General features: G+C 39.1%; 1 protein-coding gene across 2 annotated transcripts in view; it reads left to right on the top strand.

Moving 5' to 3' along the window:
- The window catches only part of Cdkal1 (CDK5 regulatory subunit associated protein 1 like 1), a 555,277-nt gene that overhangs the window by 304,207 nt on the left and 233,694 nt on the right, over nt 1-17,376 (top strand). For both annotated transcript variants that reach the window (XM_031358356.1, XM_031358355.1), the window contains exon 10: nt 12,974-13,140. In XM_031358356.1, coding sequence (XP_031214216.1) covers nt 12,974-13,140 — 167 coding nt within the window. The remainder of the gene's footprint in view (nt 1-12,973; nt 13,141-17,376) is intronic.

Genomic DNA, 17,376 nt, shown 5'->3' with positions numbered 1-17,376 from the left:
TCATAGAGATCTGCCTGCCTCCACCTCCCAAGTGCTGGGGTTAAAGGCATGTACCATCACACCTGGCTTCAAACATTACTTAATATGGCTTTAACTTTTAAATTACTTGCAGGGCTTATACATAGTATTCATTTCTTTTTCTATTGTGGTGATAAAATGTCCTGGTAAAAGCAAAGAGGGAAACAATTTGTTTGGTTCACGGATCCAAGTTATAAATCAGACTATCATTGCAGGGAAGTCAAGGCAGTAGACACTTGAAGCATCCAGTCACAGCCACACCCCAAATCAAAGAGCAGAAGTGCTGCATGGTGGTGCTCAGCTGCTTTTTTCCCTTTAGTCACTTAAAAAAAAAATGGAATTGGGCCATGGTGCTATACACCTCTAATCCAAGCACTCAGGAGGCAGAGGTAGGCTGATCTCTGTGAGTTCAAGACCAGCATGGTCTACAGAGTTCCAGGACAGCCAGGAGTACAGAGAAACCCTGTCTTGAAAAACAATACCTTTTTTGAGATTATAATATAATTGTAACATTTCTTCCTTCTGTTTCTTCCCATAAAACCCTTCCATATACCCCTCCTTGCTCACTTTCAAATTAATGATAAAGCCTTTTTTCATTGTTATTGCTTGCACGTGTGTGTGTGTGTGTGTGTGTGTGTTTGTGTGTGTCTAATACCTCTTCCTAAACAGAACCTACTCAGCCTGCATAATGTTACTTGTACATATGTTTCAGGGTTGACCATTTGGTATTGGATAACTAGTTGGTGTGCTATTCCTTGTAATTCTGTGTGTGGAACTGAGGCATTGTAGGCTTTTCTTCTTCTGTTTTGGCATGTCCATTAGTGGTGGTCTTGTTCAATTCACATTTGGGTAGTTGTGTCGGTGAGATTTTATGGGTGTAGCTTGTGACATTACTAGGAAACATAACTACACACACACACACACACACCTTTTTTTTTTTACAACATTCCCTGAGTTTTAGATTGAAGAGTGTTTTGTAGATAATCCATTGGAACTGGAATCCACAACTCTGCCTTTGATTGGTTGTCTTCATTTGTTACAAGAAGAAAATTTCCAAGCCAGTATACCAGGCCCTGGGAATGGTGCTGCCCACAGTGGGTGGGGCTCTCTTGAATTAGTTAATGCAGTGAATTCAGTCCTACACATAAGTACACTTACCCAGAGGCTCTTCTAGATGATTCTAAGTTGTGTCAAGTTGACAATTTAGCTACCATAAGTGCTTCTATCGTAAAACTCTGTTTTGAACTGTAGACCTAATGAAAAAATTGAGAATCAATTGGGATTTATTTTTATATATTGTTCTATGTTTTTCCCTTTTTACTTTTTAAAAAGTTTATTTTTTAAAATTGTGTGTTGGGTGGGGGAATGTGATAGTATTTGAGAGCAGGTACATAAGGAAGCCATGGGGTCAGATCCCCTGAGTTTTGGTTATTTATTGTATGTCTACAAAGATGCTGAGAACCAAACTCAGGTTGTCTGCAAGAGAGGTTTTTCCCTTTTGAATGCATACATTCTATGTATTTTCTGGTATGCTTTTTATTGAGTGAGAATAGATTTATATTTTCTGCTGTTTATAATGTTACTTTTATGTCTTCTGGTCATGTAACACATCTCAGAAGTGACATTGTGGTGTCTTACTCACTTTTTCTCATCCCAAGTCGTCACCCTGGCCTTCCTTACACCTTCATGCATTTCTTCTTTCTCTTCATTTTATTCATTTGTTCATTTAACCAAATACAATGGATTTTCCCAGACACTGTTCTTGGCAGGAGGTAGATCTGGGAACAAAACTGTGTGCAAACCTCCATGTTCCTGTATCTGTCATTCAGTTGATGCTGAGGTAAAGAGACAATACACACTGAACATGGCTAGACATGAGTAACAGGAAGGCTGTGAGCCTTCTCTTTCTGTAGTCCATCTGGCACTGCTAGGGGTAGTTAGGTGATCAGTTACAACCTCCCCAAGACCTTCAACTCCAATTTCCTTTCATTGAAGCCACATGGAATAAAACACAGTAACTGGTGAGCAGAATACAAAAGGAGGCGTCCCACTCCTGCGAGGGTATTCGTAGACTATTTACATGAACTTAAGTTGGAAGAATTGAAGTAAAATTTATGGGGGCTGGAGAGATGGCTCAGCAGTTAAGAGCACTGACTGCTCTTCCAAAGGTCCTGAGTTCAAATCCCAGCAACCACATGGTGGCTCACAACCATCCATAATGAGATCTGACTCCCTCTTCTGGAATGTCTGAAGACAACTACAGTGCACTCACATATCATAAATAAATCTTTTTAAAAAATGAAATAAAATTTATTAGAAAATGTTTGATACTTAATAGAAGTACATAAATCACTCAGAAAAAAATAACCAAACAAGAATGCTTTTGCTATAGTTGGCTAATTTTTTGGCCAGAGTGAACAATTATCACAAGCACTTGATTTTGTTTAGAAATTATAGTTAATACCACGATAATGTTGTGGCTACAGAAACAGAGGGAAACATGGTACATTTCTGCATAATGATTTTATGGAAGGGGATTGAAATATTATAAATATTCATGTACATTAAGTTAATTTTGTTACTTTGTTAATACCATTTCTTTATTTTTCCTTGAGAGAAATGAGTTAAAGATAATGCACATTAGGATTATTGTAGAGTTAGGAATTTGTGAGTGTTTATTTTTTTATTAGTAATATAATTTTGAGAATTTCAATAAATGATGTCAAAACAAAGACAAATGAAAGTATGCGGACTATAAAATGTTTGAGGTGTAGGGGCTCATGATCAGAAAACTATGGAAATTTCCATTTTTGTTTGTTACATATGTTAAAGAAAGTGCCCTTTGTTACTAGCTACCTCATGGTGTGACTGAAAGTCCTGTTAAGTGTCACAGTGCTTCACTGTAGGCAGTTCTGAATTCTAAGTGTTTTCAACAAAAGTATGATAGCCACCTGTGTAATTGAAAATGCTCTAATGGCTATCCTGTGGGAAATTGAAGAATACAGATTGAATGTATGTTAATCAGGAATTTGAATTAGCTTAATATTTCTAACATGTAATCATTGAAACCTGCAACCGATATTAGAAAATCTTAAATATTTTACATCTTTGGTTTCTTCCTAAATCTTTCAACTCCAGCATACTTTGCTGAAGCCACCTCTGTGGCCCATCTGCCCTGCCATGCTCAGCACTCCTATGGCTGGAGTCCACAGACAGTGCCAGCTTAGTCACTTACTGCATTTCATGTTATTGAGGTGTTGTTTGGATTTTCATCACTGTTCCTCATTTTTAACATTACTAAAGCTTTCCTCTCATGTGCTAGTTGCTATTTATCCTATTGCAGTGGTTACAGCTAAAGTTTTGTATATAGTCTTCTGGAATCCCTAAAATCATACCTTGCCCCTAAGAAAAAAGGCCATTGAAGTGTTTTCTTGAAAGTAAAGAGATTAATTTTACTAAAGCTCCACTTCTGGTTAATGAACAGCCTTCGGACAACCTTTCTGATCTTGGGGTGAAAATAAACTAAAATCTTTTTATATTTATTACCTATGTTGTTCTGATTTTTAAAATCAGTTTTTTAAAAATTCACACTCATTGACTAATAACCAGGGAGAATTACACACAGTATTAAAAATAGAATGGGGTGGGTGGTTTTAGTAAGCCTGACAATAGACTGTGAGGAGAGATGTTGCTTACACAGTCAAACACAGTTATCCCAGATCACAGCAAGCCTGCCTATGAACGTGGCGTCTTCTTGGCTCCACTTCCCACGTGCTGAGATGACAGACGTATGCCTGAAACCTTGAGTTATTGATGATGGGAAATGATCAATCTTGTCTCTTCTGGGGTGATAGTTTTAAAATGTCATTCTGATTTCCACCCTTGGGCTAAAGAAGCATTACCATTCTATTTTAAAATACTGAATATTAGCTCTCTAGATTAGCTTCATATAGATGATATTTAATAAGAAATTAATGAGAAGGATTTAATAAAGGTCACTTACCCCTAATTATGCTTACAGAGCCCTAAGTGTTTTATAAAATAGAAAGATGATGAACTTCAACAAAGTTTGTTTAGTCAGATCATTGTCATTAAAATTGTAAGACTTACTTGTTTACAATGTGAAAAAAAGTAAATTAGCACAGTTAAAAAATACCACATGTATCACATTTTAACATTTTATCGCAGTTACTTCAAATAGTTTTTAAAAGAAATATGGAAAGATGTTTGTGGCACCTGCTTAGAATTCCCCCCCTCCCTACTCCCACTCCTTCCTAATAGATGAGTCTTGCTATGGCCCTTTGATGTCTCCTTCCTTCTGTCTATTTTGCCTTTTTTTCAAAAGCAGTATTTTAGAATTCTATTTGATTTCCACTTTTGCATTGTTTGTAATACCTATTTCTTTTATTCTTTGATTGGCAGCGTCCTTAGGGCTTAACTAACATCCATAACTTATTAAAGTCTTTTTTTTCAATAGTAAATTGTTCTAGTTGCAGACTTCAATTGTATCTCTGTAATCACATTTCCTTTTCTTTCTCTTGTGAGTTATTCCTGCTACCATCATATGTTTGCTTTTTTATTCTCAGAGTACAGACTGCACAGTACGTAGCTTTAGCACACCTTCGTTATCAAGAGATAAAAATTAAAATATATTTTACATGATGGGCCACATACTCAGCACTCCTCTGTTTCATCTGCTATCATCTTTTGTTCATGGTTTTTCTTCAGCTTAAGTTCTTTGCTGATGGTAGTGATGGTGGTGATGATATAGAGTTATAGGTCTGCAGGTAAAACAGTCCCCCAGTGTGGTTGGTCTGAAGAGCCTTGTTTTTCTTACATCTCCAGTGTTGTATCCAAGTTATTTTCCCTGGACTTTGCATCTCTCTCTCATATTCTGGCCCACATGGACTCTGAGAAGACTTTTATTTTTATCTTTGTGTCTGTATGCACTTTCTTATTTCTCCATGTATTTGTGTATTTCTGCCCTCTATTCCTCATTCTTCTTTTTTATTTGCTTCCTTCTTGCTTGCCTTCTTGCCTTTTTTCCTTTTTGCCTTCCTCATTTCGATCCTCTGAATCCTTTGATCCCTGTTGCTCTAGAAAGATCTTTCTATGTAAGGTGAGCATCAGAATCATGATCCTTGTGCCTCAGAGTCTCTGCATGCCAAAATTATGAGTGCACCATCTTTCTTTGTGCTCATATCTGTGAAAGTATGGACCATGTTTACAGTAGCTCTTTTCATGTCCTTCTGGGATCCCATCATTTGCCACACTATACTACTGATTGGTTATAACCAGGCAAAAACTCACAGTTAATATTTTCTTTCTTGTTTACATGTCTGGTATTTCTGGAGGGTGCTAGACATTTTGGAGTATGTATTATTGAGTATTGCATCTGCTATGCTACTTGATTTATTTATTTATTTATTTATTTATTTTATTTTGCTTCATTCTGCCATATAGTTAAGGTCTTTGAAAGCAGTTTGATTGTTTTAAGGCTTTTAAGTAATATAAGCCCAGAGCAGTATTGATTTTTAAGAGAAATTTTCTTTATAATTCTGTATAATTCTATATAATTCCTTATAAAAACTCAGTTTGATGACCCATGCTAGTCTTTCTTGTTGCATGTGGGGACCTTAGCTGTTCCTAGTCCTCTATGGTGTTCTAGAAGTTTAGCCTACTGCTTTCTCATATTTGTTTTTCTCATTTTGGGATTGATCGTCCTCCTGCACATGCTCAGATAATCATTCTGCTGGAGAATGGTGGCAAGAATTTGCTGCACTTTAAGTCTGGATGTCTCTATGGCTCTCTCCAAGTACTCAACAATGTGAATGCTAACTTTCTAACCTCCCTTATCTGAAAGTGAGCCAGGGTATCGGGCTCTGTTGAGTCTGTCCCTTTCTGCACAGGCAGATGCCTCCAGGTCAGCTGGGAACTCATGGGCTCCATTGTTTCTCTCAGTTGATGTCCTGCACTGTAAGATGTTCCTTGCCTATGGAATGGGAGCCCATGTGCATCATCAGTTTTCGTAGTTTTAAGTTTTAAGATAATTTTATGTAAGTTTTAATACATTCTTTGGGGCAGTGGAAGGCCTGCTACAGTGCTTCCTTTTAGTTGAATTTTGTGTCATCATTAATGTGGCCCAAGTCAACAATTTGCCCAGGATTTTGGAGGTCCCACATTTGTCATCATGGGTATGTGCTGGATGACTAGCCTGTGGCCTTTAGGATGGCCCTTTGTTTCCAGCCTCACAGGGTTATTTATCAGTAATTTCCCTGCAGAAGCAGGTTAGAAGGTGCCACGGACAAGCTGCAGCTGGTGCTATCTGGAAGACAGCATAAGTATTTTACTAGTTGGGGAATCCTTTGATAGACTACACAAGCATAGTGTATTCTTATTTAATTTAGTTCATAGATTGGAGGGGGTTGGTAAAATATAGTGTAGGCATATCATTAGAGAACTAGGTAAACAGTTGTTTTTTGTGTTTATGGTGATCTGTGAGTTAGACTATCATGAAGAATGATGCATCATTTATATAAAATACCACGTGGCAGTCAAAGGCAGAGGTAGCTCACAACTTGGGACTGAACTTGGCCAGATACACAGCATAAATCACTTTTCCAACAAAGCACTTATCAACTTGAGACTCCTAACTGCCTTGAAAGTAAGCACATCCCTCTTCAAGGGTAGCAATGGGTCACACTGACCTACTTTTGCCTAGCAATTCTCAGGCACTTCACCTATCTTGCCATATACATCCTGTAGGATATTCTGGAACTGATCTAGTCTGGACTGGTTTGGGGTGCTTTTGAAGTAAGACAAAGTAATTCCTCCAAATGAACTTTTAGGGAAAACTCCTTAATTGTCAACTTATGCCTGTGCATAATTGGGCATGCATGTGGTTAAAATCATATGTAACAGGAGAAAGCCATGTACTAGAAACAAAGACTTAAATTAAGCAAGCCTGTCAAGATCACACCTCAACCCTAAGCAACCTGCTCAAGTCCTGCTCATAGACCCACAAACAGAAGCCAGGGACAGTGACTGGGTGCTCTGGAGTAAACCTTACTTGGAGCTTGCAGCTACTTCACTGGCACTTTGCTATCTGTGTGAGTTTCTACCATTCATTGATGAAAAGCCTGAAACTTAGAAACACTCAGCCTGGAGACCATTAATAAGAGAAGCAATGGCCAAGTGTGGCATACACCTATAATCTCAGTATTCAGAAGGCTTAGGATATAGAATACTAAGTTTGTGGGCAGCCTGAACTGCATGCGTAGATTTTGCTTCCTAAACTAAAGGTTTGGATATGTATCATACATTAGGCTAGTCTTAACTATGATGTTCTCTTCAAATAAGATTATTTACCCCATCCCCAATCTATACCAAAGACATGAACTTAGGGATGTGAGTACAGGATCTGAAATGTCTGTTTAAATGAGTGGGCTGAATGGGGTGCACTGTCCATGTCATTACTAATGACCCTTCAAGAGCTTAAGCAACAGTCAATTTGTTTGTGAACTTTCCAAGGTAAATTTTATAAAGGAGTTCATAAAATCTAATATGCACAGCAATCCATATAGCAGGACGAGGCAAGGTCAGGTAATTTAATGCACAGTGTATAAATAGAACAAATTCCATATTGGCTTATTGCAAGTAAGAAGTCTAGATTGGAATGGTGAGGAACAAATCAGATGTTACTGGTGAAAGGTCGGTTTCTCTGGCATCCAGTGCACGTGCAAAGTGTCAGTATTGTTATGGTAGACTTTATTGCCTGTTTTACTGAGATTCCCCGATTACTTTTATGTTATAGCTTTTGAGATGAATCTATGTACCTGTGTTTGAGTGTATGGACACGTTTGTTTGGGGCACACATATGTGTTGAGAGACTAGTGAGTTAATGTCTTCCTCTGTCACATTCCACCTCTTCTTCCCTTGTGGCAGAGTGTCTCCTTGGACCTGAAGCTCATGTTTTCTAGGTCAGTATAGAAGCCAGGAAGTCTGGGAAATCCTCCTGTCTCCACCCCTCCAGAGCTGGGATTTCAGGCATGTTTGGAATGCTTGGCTTGTTCTGTGGGTGCTGGGAGCTGAACTCCAGCCCTCAGGATTGTCCAGCAGGTGCTGTTAACCATGGAGCCATCTCTTTAGCTCCTGTAGTTACATTTCTGAAATCTTTGTTTTTGAAGTTTTTCTAACAATAGAATAATTGAAACCACTTTTTCTGGTGGAACTTTTCCCCAAAGATAAAACGAGATCTATTAGAAATGTCTCACTTTTGAAACAGAGGAGATTGATTTGCATCTATGTTTTAATTGTTGTAGTGGCACTCATACAGAGACTCTTTGGAGTTGAGTTTTGACAAATTCTGAGTTTTCTTTTAAACAGGTTTTTTTTTTTTTGTAAAAATATTTTATTGAGAATATGATCATTCTTTTATTAACCGTCTATGCCTCTGTGTTTTCCATCTTCTGTCATCTCAGTTTACTGTGGAGCAGAGTTGGGAACCCAGCTATTGGCATTGTCTCTAATTGGGAAGAAGTAGCTGTGGTGGAAGTGTAGCCTCATGAGTCTTGCTCAGTTGGGAAAGATGATACTGGGTTTGCTAGCTAACTTTTTACAGAAGGGATTCTCCTACAAAGTGCACCTCTTCCCCTCCTAACCTCAGGATGTTTATCAAAGCAGTCTGCAAGGTTTCTATGACCTGATGAGCCTGGCGCATTTCAGAATGTCAGGTGGACAAAACCGTTTGGAGAAATGAGTGGAACTGGCATAGTAGAGTGGGTTAGAAAAATGTAAAGCTTCTTTTTAGAAAAGAATGCTGGTTTGTATGGTTTTGTTCATATTTATTTTTACAGGCATAGTTGTTGCTAGTGATGTTATTCATGCTTCTGTTTTTCATTTTATGTTCTTAGTGTTCAAAGTTGAAGTTAAGTTCCAGGGCAGCTGGATTTGTCTCTTTGGGGCTGACATAATAGGCTTTCAGGCCAGCCCTGCTCCTCCCCAAGACCTGAACAGAAAGTTTCCTGTATCTGTCCCACTGCCTCTGACAGTGCCTCTGTGATGGCAGTCTTAGAATATAGAAGCTTCATCCTGATTGGTATTAGCTATGGACACACATTAGGCAAGGACAAATAAAGTCCTGAAGGATTGAAGCCGTTCAGGCATGCACTGCTGTCTGTAAGGGTAGCCAATTAAGTTTGCAGACATGAACGTGTCTATACCTCAGTGCAAGTCCATTTTTGGTGACTGCAGCCCCAGCTTTCCCATCACAGTCATGCACAAGCTTAGTCTGGCCGGGACTGCTTGCAATATGCATAATCATGAGACTTCAGGGCACACCAAACGTGAGACGGGGGATTCTACCTTGCTTTACTTTTAATAGCTTCTTGTTGGTAAAAATGTGAGGCATCCCCTCTTATGACTGGAATGACTGGAAGATCGCCTTACAAAGTCTGAACCTTGTGGATTTATAACAGGTCTTTGACACGCTTTCAGATTGATGTGGCAGGGCAGCACTGTCAAGGCCAGGGTTTACCATTCACATAGTCTCCTCTGGTCTGAGTAAGGTAGCAGTCTCTGTCTTAGGAACATAGAAACTACTGCTTCTGTTGTGGTGATTTAGTTTTATAGCTGCTTCCCCCTGTGTGATATAATTTGAAGTTGCTGCCCTCCTATGGGCTATTGCTCCCCACCTTTGCAGTTGTGGGAGCATACCGCTGTTCTCTCCGGTGGATGTTATTTTCATTCTGTCCGGAGTGATATCACCTCTATATTCATCTAGCAACAGAGAGGGCACTGTTCCAGGAGCTTGCTCTTTCTACATAAGGCATATGTGGAACCATTTGGATGGAAAAATTATAAATTAAGATTATTTTCATTTAAAAATATTCACATTGTATTGCTCAAATGCCAGTAACTGGAAAATCACAGTTAATGTACTGTTTTTATAACCTCTCTCAGAATGTTTTAAAATGTGTTTACATTGTTACTTGGCCATCTTTCTTCTTGGAGCTTTTCTATTTTTTAAATTACATTTTTTTTTTAAAGCAGGTTGTATGAATCCTGGCTTGCTGGTTCAGTCCTATTTGGGGCCCGAGACAGGATGCTAACCGTAGGTTTGCAGCCAGCCTCAGCTACAGAGTACACTCTAGACCAGGTTATGGAACGTGAAACCCTGTCTTTAAAAAGAGCTGGGTTTGCATGAGTGCATTAATTGGGGTACTTTTTGAGTTTTCCTTTTGTTTTTGACAATTTCATGCATGTATATACATCATAGCTTGACCATATAGTAAGAAGCACATTGATGGTTCTATTTTCAGAGTTATTGACAAGCAGGAGTGCTCACTTCTCCTTTCCCATAGCTGGTCTAGCCTCCAATTGGCTCACAACTCAGAAAGTTATAGGTGGTCTGCTTCATGATGGAGCCCAGAATTGGAGAAAAAGAGCAAAGTCAAGCTCCAAGTTGTTCACTGGGTGAGAGTTCTTGTCCTCGGCCACTGAGATGGGAAGATTGGGAGGGGTGCAAATCCTGACCTATAAAAAGAGGAGGGGATTTTAAAACCCCTCTTCTGCACCAAATCTACATGGCAGCTGTTTTTCTTTTCTCAATGCTATGTCCTTTTCCATAGAATTGTATATAAAAGACTACCTCATTTCCACTAGCTTCTTGAATTTGTGACTATTATATTTCCAACACTACCCATGTCAAACTCCCTTCTCTCTCCCCTAGACAAGCTACTTCCTGTCCTTATATCCTCTCCTCTTTTGAGTGTGTAACCCAGTGAGTTACTGTTATCTGCTAGAGTGCTGACTGGTCTTGGCTTGTGCAGGTGATCTCAGAAAGCCACCTTGCTCAGAAGGCAGCATCTCATAGCACTCTTACATTCTTCCTGCCCATTAGACACCATGCTCCCTGAGCCTTGAGGAGGACAGATGTTGACATACTACATTTTAAATAGAAAAAATAAAATAAATTTAAAGGCAGCGTTCATACATGCCACATTTATTTCTTTGGAAGCTTATTATTTCTGGAAGCTGTATATTCAAAATGAGGTAGCATATAAGATATTCCTAACATTACTTATTTTGGCAGTTTGGTTTTGGTTTTGAGCCAAGGTCTCACTGTGTAGCTTTGTATGGCCTAGAATTCACTATGGAAATCAGCCTGGCTTCCAACTCAGAGATCTGCCTGCCTCTGCCTTCTGACTAAAGGTGTCCTACCACACTCAGTCACATTACTGATTTTTGTTTTGTTTTGTTTTGTTTTGTTTTGTTGTTTTTTTGAGACAGGGTTTCCTCTGTGTAGCCCCGGCTGTCCTGGAACTCACTCTGTAGACCAGGCTGGCCTGGAACTCAGAAATCCGCCTGCCTCTGCCTCCCAAGTGCTGGGATTAAAGTCATGCGCCACCCTGCCCGGCCCACATTACTGATTTTAATACCTAAAACATGTCCACTTTTTATTTTTAACTGAACTTCTTTTCAATAGATTTTGTTCTTGTTGCTAATTCTTTACTTCCTGGGTGAAAACTGAGCTGCCGTTCACATCTACCCTGGCCTGAGTCATGTACATAGTTATTTTTGCAGGTTTGATAATAAAATATATAACTATTATCTAAAGAAAGAATAGTTTCCAGAGCTCTTAGCTCTAAGCTGTGGGTCGTATTGCTGATAATTCAAAGTTCTGTGGTGGGCATTCTTCTGTACAACTGGAATCTATTCATGTTCACAAAGAGGTCACATTTGTTGCTTCTCTTGGCTATTTTAATTTAAATATTATTTGAAAGTTATGAAATGACAGTTTTAAGATGGTTTCTAGAAACTTCCTTCATGTTTTCTACAGAAGACTATATGTTGAGGTCTTTATAATCAAGGGATAAACTGAGCCTGAACTAACTTCACACTCATTTTGTTTACTATAGCCTTTTGAATCATTTGGCCTTTTAATATCAGCTAATCCTCTCACTGAATATGGGTTCAGCAAGGGTCTGTGTGTTTATCAGGAAACCTTGGTGGCTGTTGCTCATTCTATTTCATTCATTTTTCATAGCACTAGGTGATCCAAAAGTAGTTTCTTGTGGTTTTTGGAGGGTTCCTCTTGTGAGTTGTAACTATCTGCTTACTTAGTTTTACTTTCTGAGACAAGGGCTTGCTCTGTAGTCCAGACTAACCTGGTACTTTGAAACCTAGATTGGCCTTATACTTGGGACAGTCCTCCTGCCTCAGCTTCCTGGCATATGCTGCCCATCCAAGCTCAAGACACAGCATTTGAAGATAGGATTCCTTATGGCAGCATAAATAAATAAATAAATAAATAAATAAATAAATAAATAAATAATCAATCAATCTTTCCTAAGGTCTGAATCAGTTAGTGTAGAAGGGTTTCTAGGTGGTCACTTAGTTTATGCATGACCATCTTTTTTAAAAAAGACAAAAACAAAAACAAAGTGAGCACTATTTAAATTGAATAAAGAAGACAGATTAAAATAGTTACTATGGGCAAAATAGGTTTCTTATAATTAATAATTTGTGAATTAATCCTAAACTGTGTTTGACATTTTTGGGGGTTTGGTAGCAGGCTGACTAATGAGTTAACTGGTCCCAGTTCCTATTCTGTGGGGGAACTGTCTCCATTCCCAGGCTTATGGTGTTCAGTGAGTATTCTCTGAGTGGGTCTAAAGCTCCAGCTTTGATCAGAGTGCTTTGGAAAAGCATGCTTGAACTGATTGGCTGTGAATGTTAATGACTTCATAGGGCACACTGGTAATTTACGGCATTGTTGAAACTCTCTGGTGTTCATAAAATGAACTTAATAACCCACTGCCACAGAGGGATAAGCTGCCTTCTCTCTGCAATTGAATGCCCATCCTGACTGTATAATAGTATTGAAGAATACTGCACTAAAAAGGGGGAGCAGCTGTATGGTGAGGGATTGTTAATTATCCTTTTTAATTCACAGAGGGTGTTTGTGAGATATGGCTGACCAGTGAGGACACCGGGGCCTATGGCAGAGACATTGGCACAGATCTCCCCACACTCCTGTGGAAGTTGGTGGAAGTGATTCCTGAGGGAGCCATGCTGAGGCTGGGCATGACAAATCCACCATATATTTTAGAGCATCTGGAGGTAAGGGAAATATCACATTGACATGCTGACACAGATGTCTCCTTCAGAGACCATGTTGTAGCCTCAGGATCATCATACAAGCTTCATTTTGAATCATTGTCACGTCATGCGTGTCAGTGGTCTCACAGTCCCAAGAGAGAATGAAACTTGCAAAGCTCTTCTTTCTATCATTTTATCCCATTGACGTTTGTGTACTTCCTCAATATTTGATTAATGTGTGTGTGTGTGTGTGTGTGTGTGTGTGTGTGTGTGTGCATGTGTGTGCATATGCGTGTGTACGAGAGTTGTATCTGGCTGGCCTGGAACTTGTTGGTCTCTAACTTAGAGATCTGCCTTCTCTCTGCTCCTGAGTGCTGGGATTAAAGGTTTGAACTACACTTTGCAATTTATTTACACTTTAATGTTTTTATATATGTCTGCATTAGTGTATGCCACTTGTATAAGGGTTCCCAAGGAGGGTAGAAAAGGGGGCTATCTTCCTGGAGCTAGAGTTGCAGGCAGTCATGAGCTACTCCACGTGGTTGCTGGGAGGCAAACTTAGATCCTCTGCAAACGTAGCAAATGCTTTAGCTACTGAGCCATTGCTCTAGTCCTCCTTATAGTCATCAGTATTTAAGATATTTAGTCCCTGGCGCCTTTCCATAGTTCCTTATTGCTATTTTTTTTTTTTTTTTTTTTTTTTTTTTTTTTTTTTTTTTTTTTTTTTTTTTTTTTTTTTTTTTTTGGTGATCTTTTAGCTAGTTTCTCTACATTAAATCTTTTGGTTCCCCTAGTTTGAAACCTTGCCTAATTGAGAATTGCAAATATATTAGACTAATTTTGCAAGCAAGAGTCAGTATTTATGTTGACTGCTTTAACTGTTTGTAACAATGCTGTGTCTTAAATTGGAGGTAACTTTACAGTTTTATCTTTTTTTCTAGAGATAGGGATCAAGTAGAATCAAAGGAATGTAGGAATTGAAACTTCAGGATTTGTCTGTAAGCAAAGAAGGAAATGTAGTTTAGAGACTTCTATACATCAGAATTTGACCTTTAGATTAGGTATCCAAATGTCAAACTAGAAAAAATTTAGGCACATGTCCAAGGATCTGTGGCATCTGATGGCAGATACCACATAAAGCCAAGCTAAGAATATGGACAAAGGAGCAACTGTTCCAAAGAAAAAGAACATTCTAGGATCCACAATTATTATTTGAGAAATAGTACTGTAGATCCAGAGTCTGGGCCCCAAGCCCAAGCTAGTCACGTACGTGTACAGTAAAAAAAAAAGTTTTGTTTTTCATTCAGGGTGTTCTTTGTATTATATTTGTATAGAAAATTTATGTTTTAAAAAGCTAGAAGCAACCATAGTTGCTAAATTTTACTGCCTAAATGCCAATAGTTATTTAAACATTAACAATATTACTTGGGAGAGGTTGTGTGGGGATCTGGAAAGCTGATTCAAAAATTTAGAACGTTTACTGCTCCTCCAGAGTTGGTTCACAACGCCCACACTGTGTGGCTCATAACTGCCTATAATTACAGTTGTACTGTATTCCATGGTACCCTTTTCTGTCCTCTGACACCCCCCCCCACACACACACACACTTCAGGCACTCATACAATAAACCTTTTAAAAATTATCTCAGTGAGCTAGTTAGAGTTTTGTTATTTAGCAACCTTACTATCAGTAGCATCGTTTAGAAATCCTTCCAAGGGCTGATGACAAACTGATAATGTAATATATGAAGGAGATATGTTTCGGGTTTGTTCTTCACATTTTCCCAGCTCAGTCTTTGTGTAGACATGTGATTTAGAGAATGACTTTCATGCTTCATACAGTGTTGGCTGGTTATAATTTGCTATTTTAAAATGAGTCACAAGCATGTCAACTTCTACTTAACACTTTGACTTAACACTTGAGAAAAGCAAGTGCTCTCAGTTAAAATGGAACCACGGCAGTCTCGCTGTGTTTGCAGTAAGTGTGAGGCAGGCATAGCGGAGACCCGACAATGCGCTAGATGTGTCTTTGGTAGGAAGGGGGTTGGGCTTGACTGATACACAGTTCATGATAACATGCCAATTCCTTTAGATTGGAAAGAAAAGTTGATCCAGATTCTAAAGCAGTTTTGACAAAATTCAGGTAAGGAATAATCACAAGTAAAAAAAAAAGAGAGAGAGAAGATTGCTCAAAAGTGTCAGGCAAGTCCCCCTTGGAATGGACCCAGCGTTTTAATTGGTGGCAGGATTGTAGCCGCAGATGCTGTCTTCATAGCACCTGCCAGTGCAGACCATATAAAGCCCTGATTGACTTGTTGGCCTCCCAGAGGTATTCTGGAAGACCTTACAGGAATCACAGTGTTGTTCAGTGTAACTTTTCTGTATCTGGAAAACACCAAATGGTTAGTTCATGAATTCTAGAAATGTAAAAAGTTCTGGCTCTTTCTCTGTTTTTAATTTTTGTGGTGCTGGCAAGGTCCCAGGAATGCTGGGTATGTGCCCTCAACTTTGCTCCATCCCCAGCTCAACATGATAAGAAATTCTAATTGTCATGGTGTTATACTCTCTTATTCTTTGCTGTAAAACAGTCTTGGCCTTTCCTCGTTCACTGCCATTGTCTTAATCAAGAGTGCTCAGCAAATGAGTATAAAAAATTGAGTAAAGGAAGAGTCCTTTTTATAAAAGGAACTGTAGAGCCTACATAAAATAAAAAACTTTGAAGTCGTGACACTGTGACCAATAGGGACAGCAAAAGATGATGATGTAAATGAGTTTCGAGAATAAGAACATGCCTGGTAGATAGTCATGGTTTCATGTTACTAAGACTAGTGATGCAGATAAATGGACCTTCCTGAGAATAGGCCATCTAACCCAACATAAGGAACAAAGGCAGGCATAAAATGGAAACATCCAAGACCTTTGGAAGTAAGAGCTATTAAACTCTTAGCATCTTGACAAGATCTTCACACCTTGATGGTGCATCCATCTTTCTTCATTGCAGATCCATGTTGTGGTTAACAAATGTACCCTGTGTGACACAAAAGTTACGCTAGGTTCAAGGGTCCAGAGGCTTCAGACAGGAGACTAACTCAGGATAGGCAGCCTGTTGCCCAGCAGTGCCCTTCCTTTCTTCACGTCCTCTCTCTGGGCCTATGTCACTCAACAGAAAGTAGTAGACTTACGTAGGATGCTGGGCAGCCACCAAGAAAAATGAAAAAAGGGGCAACGTGCTAACAAGGGCAACGTGGTGAAAATGAAAAACTGGAGCAGGCTAGGCAGTGCTGGGACACCTTTAATGGGGAGGCAGAGGCAAAACAAAATCAAAACAAAAAACAGTAACAAAGGGAAGGAAGGGACTGAGGGCTAAAGCTGTTGGATCAGAACCTGCTGTTGTTGAGATACCTGCTCTGAGTCCTAGTGTCCCAGAAGGGAGGATATGAGATATATTTGTACACCGTGGCTTCTTTGTGATCCAGGAAGATGCTTCACACCATGGACTTTAATTAAGGAGAATTCTGTTCTTTTCACATCCATGTGACCTGCTTGATTTCTCTTTTGTTTTCTTTTATCTTTTTGATATCATGAAATAGTTTACATCTCAGTATCAACCCCGGTCCTTGTAATACCTCTCCCCATCCCTCTTCCCCTTCTCCTTTGAGAAAGGAGAGCCTCCCCCACTAGGTAACACTCCCCCTAACCTCCCCACTCCATACAGAATACAAATCTGTTTCATATTGTGTTCAGTAAGACACATGGCACCACAAGGTTAATGCAAGCAGGTATACTTTCAAAGCTCTATATGCTTTTGTTTGGAAATATTTTAGTTCCTACAACAGCCAGCCTCCTGCTACTCATGATATTAGCAGGCTTGTCTCTAGCTAAGTGACCTTATCCTTTAACCTAATTGTACACTTACTAGAACTCATGTGTCTGATGAAAAACAATGGATAACTGTCAAAGACTCTGTGTGCATGGTAATTTATGAACATTAATAATATGTTTGGCTTGGCAGACTGTTTAAAATGCCTCATAATGTCAATATAATGGCAGGCTCAGGACCTCTTGTGCTCGTGTTTTATCAAAGTATTTCAGAGTTTCCAGACTGAACAGTTCAAATGGGATTTTTTATATCTCCTCCCCACCCAGGATTGATACTTTCCAGAACAATAGAAAAATATGTAAATAGAATCTGAAATGTTCTATGCTAAATATTTTCTGGGTTTTGACAAATTAAACCAGTGTGTTGGGTGATTTTAAG

This window comes from Mastomys coucha, unplaced genomic scaffold (assembly GCF_008632895.1).
Source record: "Mastomys coucha isolate ucsf_1 unplaced genomic scaffold, UCSF_Mcou_1 pScaffold7, whole genome shotgun sequence".
Classification (NCBI taxonomy): domain Eukaryota; kingdom Metazoa; phylum Chordata; class Mammalia; order Rodentia; family Muridae; genus Mastomys; species Mastomys coucha.
This window is presented reverse-complemented; position numbering and strand designations above follow the sequence as displayed.